The 6680-nt window shown below is 49.3% G+C and overlaps 1 protein-coding gene across 2 annotated transcripts in view; it reads right to left on the minus strand.

Moving 5' to 3' along the window:
• Positions 1-5068, minus strand: part of IRF7 (interferon regulatory factor 7) — a 30208-nt gene extending 25140 nt beyond the window's left edge. The window contains exons 1-3 of one of the 2 annotated variants that reach the window (XM_038764833.1): positions 4673-5068; positions 3672-3834; positions 629-815 (exon numbers count right to left, since the gene is read on the minus strand). In XM_038764833.1, the coding sequence (XP_038620761.1) occupies positions 629-815; positions 3672-3834; positions 4673-4692 (370 nt within the window). In that variant the 5' untranslated portion in view covers positions 4693-5068. Of the gene's footprint in view, positions 1-628; positions 816-3671; positions 3912-4672 lie in introns of those variants that run through there. The other variant, XM_038764832.1, reaches the window with a different exon arrangement.
• Positions 5069-6680: the final 1612 nt, after the last annotated feature.

Below are 6680 nucleotides of genomic sequence, written 5' to 3' on the forward strand. Positions count from 1 at the left end.
GCAGTGCGGCTTAGTGGAAAGAGCCCAGGCTCGGGAGTCAGAGGTCATGGGTTCAAATCCTGACTCCGCCCCTTGTCAGCTGTGTGACTTTGGGCAAGTCACTTCACTCCTCTGGGCCTCAGTCACCTCATCTGTAAAATGGGGATCAAGACTGTGAGCCCCAAGTGGGACAACCTAACAACCTTGTATCTATCCCAGTGCTTAGCACATAGTAAGCGCTTAATACCAACATTATCCAGCACTTAGAACAGTGCTTTGCACATAGTAAGCGCTTCACAAATACCAACATTATCCAGTGCTTAGAACAGTGCTTTGCACATAGTAAGCGCTTAATAAATGCCATCATTATTATTATTATTAGAACCCACGACCTTCTCATTCCCAGGCCCGGGGTCTATCCAGTACTCCATAATGTGGGCTCAATAAATACGAATGAATGAATTAGACTGTGAGCCCACTGTTGGGTAGGGACCGTCTCTATATGTTGCCAACTTGTACTTCCCAAGCGCTTAGTCCAGTGCTCTGCACACAGTAAGCGCTCAATAAATACGATTGATGATGATGATGCCTTTTCTGCTGTGCCCACCCCAGTCACCCCAGCCCCGGCCCGTCCTGTTGGGGGGCCTACCAGGAGCCCCCGGCTTGGGGTGGCAGAGGGCGAAGACTTTGTGGGGGTCCAGCGGGTGGTGGGAGTTGTCTTCGTGCAGCATGAACTGCCCGGTGCTGACCAAGGCACAGCGGAAGTTGGTTTTCAATTTGGTCCAGTCGATGGCCTTCGGTGTCCCCTGGCAGCGGCCCCGGGCAGCAGCCCAAGCCTGTCGGAAGAGAGGGCATTGATGGATTCGTTCAATCATATCTCTTGAGCGCTGACTGCATGCGGAGCACCGGACTGAGCGCTTGGGAGAGGGCAACAGAACAACAAACATCATCAATCATCATCAATCGCATTTATTGAGCGCTTACTGTGGGCAGAGCACTGGACTAAGCGCTTGGGAAGTCCAAGTCGGCAACATCTAGAGACGGTCCCTACCCAACAGTAGGCTCACAGTCTAGAAGGGGGAGACAGAGAACAAAACCAAACATACTAACAAAATAAAATAAATAGAATAGATATGTACAAGCAAAATAAATAAATAAATAAATAAATAAATAAATAAATAAATAAATAGAGTAATAAATATGCACAAACATATATACATATATACAGGTGCTGTGGGGAAGGGAATCAATCAATCAATCGTATTTATTGAGCGCTTACTGTGGGCAGAGCACTGTATTAAGCGCTTGGGAAGTCCAAGTTGGCAACATCTAGAGACAGTCCCTACCCAACAGTGGGCTCACAGTCTAAAAGGGGGAGACAGAGAACAAAACCAAACGTACTAACAAAATAAAATAGATAGAAAAGATAGAATAAATAGAATAGATATGTACAAGTAAAATAAATACTTAAATAATACTTAAATAAATAAATAAAATAAACAAACAGACACATTCCCTGCTCACATTGAGCTCACAGTCTAGTGAGCCCACTGTTGGGTAGGGACCGTCTCTATATGTTGCCAACTTATACTTCCCAAGCACTTAGTACAGTACTCTGCACACAGTAAGCGCTCAATAAATACGATTGATTGATTGATTGATTTAAGCGCTTACTATGTGCCAAGCACTGTTCTAGACTGTGAGCCCACTGTTGGGTAGGGACCGTCTCTATATGTTGCCAACTTGTACTTCCCAAGTGCTTAGTACAGTGCTCTGCACACAGTAAGCGCTCAATAAATACGATTGAATGGATGAATGAATAAGCGGTGTGGGGCTGGAAGGGGTGATGAATAATAATAATAATGATGGTATTTGTTAAGCGCTTACTATGTGCAAAGCACTGTTCTAAGCACTGGGGGGATACAAGGTGATCAGGTTGTCCCATGTGGGGCTCATAGTCTTCATCCCCATTTTACAGATGAGGTAACTGAGGCCCAGAGAAGTGAAGTGACTTGCCCAAAGTCACACAGCTGACAATTGGCGGAGCCGGAATTTGAACCCGTGACCTCTGACTCCAAAGCCCGGGCTCTTTCCACTGAGCCACGCTGCTTCTCTAATAAAGGGAGCGAGTTGGGGTGATGTGGAAGGGAGCGGAAGATGAGGAAAGGAGGGCTTAGTATGGGAATAATGGCATTTATTAAGCATTTACTATGTGCCAAGCACTGTTCTAAGCACTGGGGGGATACAATCAACCAACCAATCAATCGTATTTATTGAGCACTTACTTTGTGCAGAGCACTGTACTAAGCGCTTGGGAAGTACAAGTTGGAAACATATAGAGACAGTCCCTACCCAGCAGTGGGCTCACAGTCTAAAAATACAAGGTGATCAGGTTGTCCCACCTGGGGCTCACAGTCTCCATTCTCGTTTTACAGATGAGGGAATTGAGGCTTTGGAGCCAGAGGTTATGGGTTCAAATCCCAGCTCCGCCACTTGTCAGCTGTGTGATTTTGGGCGAGTCACTTCATTTCTCTGGGCCTCAGTTCCCTCATCTGTAAAATGGGGATTAAGACTGTGAGTGCCCCGTGAGACAACCTCACCACCTTGTAACTTCCCCAGCACTTAGAACAGGGCTTTGCACATAGTAAGCGCTTAATAAATGCTATCATTGTTATTATTATTATTTATTCAAAGCCCTACTGAGAGATCACCTCCTCCGGGAGGCCTTCCCAGACTGAGCCCCCTTTCTCCTCTCCTCCTCCCCGTCTCCCCTGCCCTACCTCCTTCCCCTCCCCACAGCACGTGTATAATAATAATAGCATTTATTAAGCGCTTCCTATATGAAAAGCACTGTTCTGAGCGCTGGGGAGGTTACAAGGTGATCAGGTTGTCCCTTGGGGGGCTCACAGTCTTCATCCCCATTTTACAGATGAGGTCACTGAGGCACAGAGAAGTGAAGTAACTTGCCCAAAGTCACACAGCTGACAATTGGCAGAGGTGGCATTTGAACCCATGACTTCTGATTCCAAAGCCCGTGCTCTTTCCACTGAGCCACACTGCTTCTCTCTTGTCTATATTTGTACAGATTGAGTACACAGCTCTGCACACAGTAAGCGCTCAATAAATATGATTAATTGTATATTGTATATTTATTTTACTTGTACATTATTTACTATTCCATTTATTTTGTTAATGATGAGCATATAGGTAGAATTCTATTTGTTCTGACGATTCTGACACTTGTCTACATGGTTTTGTTTTGTTGTCTGTCTCCCCCTTCTACACTGTGAGGGGTAGGGACCGTCTCTGTTTCCGACTTAAGACTGTGAGCCCCACGTGGTACAACCTGATAACCTTGTATCCCCCCCAACGCTTAGAACAGTGCTTTGCACATAGTAAGCGCTTAACAAATGCCATCATTATTATTAGTAGTAGTAAAGTGCTCTGCACACAGTAAGTGCTCAATAAATATAATTGAATGAATGAATGGAGGGTCCTGAGGGAGAGGGGAAACATGTCCTGGACGTTTTTGTAGAAAACAGATTGAAATGTAGACTGGAGTGGGGAGAGACAGGAGGCAGGGAGGTCAGAGAGGAGGCTGATACAGCAGTCAAGGCGGGAGAGGATAAGAGCACTGTCAGAGAAGGCGGGGGGGATAAGGAAGGAGAAGGCCCAAGAGGCCCGGTGCCCACCTGGAAGATCTGGGAATCCTGCTGGGAGATGTCCTTCCGGGAAAAGTGTTTCCAGGGAATCCGGAAGCGGGTATGGGCGGCGTCCACCCAGCACACTCCCTTGTAGCGGCCGCTGCCCACCGCGCTGACCAGCCACTCCGCAAACAGCACGCGCTGGCCGCTCCTGCGGAGACCGGACCGTGAGACCCCCCACCTCATCCCCCGGCCTTTTGGGATTCTGCCTTCATTTCCAGGCCCGGCTACACACAAGGTGAGTCCTGGGAGTTTGGAAGGGGATGAAGGGGGGATCCTTGGGGATATCATCCCCCTCCCCAACCACCCCCTGGGACTTCCCTTCCCAGGCACTGGATTTGGGGGGGGCAGGCTTGGGCCTCCCCATAATAATAATAATAATAATAATAATAATGGCATTTGTTAAGCGCTTACTATGTGCAAAGCACTGTTCTAAGTGCTGGGGAGGTTACAAGGTGATCAGGTTGTCCCACGGGGGGCTCACAATCTTCATCCCCATTTGACAGATGAGGTCACTGAGGCCCAGAGAAGTGAAGTGACTTGCCTAAAGTCACCCAGCTGACAAGCGCTTAGTACAGTGCTCTGCACACAGTAAGCGCTCAATAAATACGATTGATGATGAAGTGGCGGAGCCGGGAGTAGAACCTGGGACCTCTGACTCACAAGCCCGGGCTCTTTCCGGGCTTGAGAAGCAATGTGGCTCAGCGGAAAGAGCCCGGGCTTGGGAGTCAGAGGTCATGGGTTCAAATCCCGGCTCCACCAATTGTCAGCTGGGTGACTTCGGGCAAGTCACTTCACTTCTCTGGGCCTCAGATACCTCAACTGGAAAATGGGGATGAAGACTGTGAGCCCCCCTTGGGACAACCTGATCACCTTGCGCCAGCGCTTAGCACACAGTAAGCGCTTAATAAATGCTATCGTTATTATTATTATTTCCAATGAGCCACACTGCCCCATCCCCCCAACTCGGGGTCCGGGTGGGCCCTCACCTCTCAGGGTTTAAGGGCATCGTGCAGCAGGGTGGGCGTTGGGGGAGGGTCTGCTTGCTCTGGTGGTCCTGGCCTCGGGGGGCTCCAGGGCACAGGGGACGGAGGTGACGGAGCGGGGGTGATGTCACAGGTGGTGGAGGTGACAGCTACTTGGGTGACGTCCCACGGCGCCGTCCCCGCTGATGTCACAGGTGGTGGAGATGACAGCTACTTGGGTGACGTCCCACGGCGCCGTCCCCGCTGATGTCACAGGCGAGGCAGGTGGAGGGGACAGGAGCCCTGGGCGATGTCACAGGGGGTGGTGACCGGTAACCGGGTGACGTCCCGGAGGAGGAGGACACAGGTGGTGACGGTGATGGCGGGCGGGCCGGGGCGCGGGAACACGGGTGCCACACGTGGCTCGGGTGTTGTGGGTGGCCCAGGTGAGAAGGTGGCTTTGTCCTGGACCTGGAGACGGAGGAGGGAGAGTTGCCCCAGTCCCATAGTCTCAGGGACCAGGAGAGGCCCTGTATATATATATATATATATATATATATATATATATATATATATATATATATATATATATATATATATATGTGTGTGTGTGTGTGTGTGTGTGTGTGTGTGTGTGTGTGTGTGTGTGTGTGTGTGTGTGTGTGTGTGTGTGATGTGTAGAGAAGCAGCGTGGTTCAATGGAAAGAGTCAGAGTCAGAGGTCACAGGTTCAAATCCCAGCTCCACCGCTCTGTCAGCTGGGTGACTTTGGGCAAGTCACTTCTCTGGGCCTCAGTGACCTCATCTGTAAAATGGGGTTTAATAATAATAATAATGGCATTTATAAAGCGCTTACTATGTGCAACCATCCCTTCCCCCTTTTCTGCCCCTATTCTTCTAGACTGTGAGCCCGCTGTTGGGTCGGGACCGTCTCTAGATGTTGCCAACTTGGACTTCCCAAGCGCTTAGTACGGTGCTCTGCACACAGGATGCGCTCAATAAATACGATTGAATGAATGAATGCAAAGCACTGTTCTAAGCGCTGGGGAGGTTACAAGGTGATGATGCTGTCCCACGCAGGGCTCACAGTCTTCATCCCCATTTTACAGATGGGGGAACTGAGGCACAGAGAAGTTAAGTGACTTGCCCAAAGTCGCACAGCTGACCAGTGGTGGAGCCGGGATTTGAACCCCTGACCTCTGACTCCAACGCCCAGGCTCTTTCCACTGAGCCATGCTGCTTGTTTAAGACTGTGAGCACCCTGTGGGACAACCTGATCACCCTGTAACGTCCTCAGCGCTTAGAACAGTGCTTTGCACATAGTAAGCGCTTAATAAATGCTATCATAAATTAATTAATGTGTGTGTGTGTACTTTATTTGTTCTGACGACTTGACACCCGTCCACATGTTTTGTTTTGTTGTCTGTCTCCCCCTTCTAGACTGTGAGCCCGTTGTTGGGTAGGGACTGTCTCTAGATGTTGCCAACTTGGACTTTCCAAGCACTTAGTACAGTGCTCTGCACACAGGAAGCGCTCAATAAATGCGATTGAATGAATGAATGGATGAAAGGCTGTATGTGTGCCTGCCCAGAAGTCAGAAGGACCTGGTGTGACTTAGTGGCCAGAGCCCAGGCTTGGGAGTCAGAGGACCTGGGTTCTAATCCCGGCTCCGCCACTTGTCCGCTGGGTGACCTCGGGCAGGCCGCTTCACTTTTCTCTGCCTCAGTTCCCTCATCTGTACAATGGGGATGAAGACTGTGAGCCCCACGTGGGCCAACCTCATTACCTTGTATCTCCCCCAGTCTTAGAACAGTCCCTCAGAGCTTAGAACAGTGGTTGGCACATAGTAAGCGCTTAACAGATACCGTCTTTATTATTACTTGGCACATAGTAAGCACTTATCAAATACCGTCATCATTATCGTTATTATTATTATCCCAGCTCTGCCACACATTGGCTGTGTGGTGGCCGCAGGCTAGTCCCTTCACTTCTCTGGACCTCAGTAGTGCTTAACAAATACCATTATTATTATC

Source organism: Tachyglossus aculeatus, chromosome 22 (genome assembly GCF_015852505.1).
Source record: "Tachyglossus aculeatus isolate mTacAcu1 chromosome 22, mTacAcu1.pri, whole genome shotgun sequence".
NCBI lineage: Eukaryota > Metazoa > Chordata > Mammalia > Monotremata > Tachyglossidae > Tachyglossus > Tachyglossus aculeatus.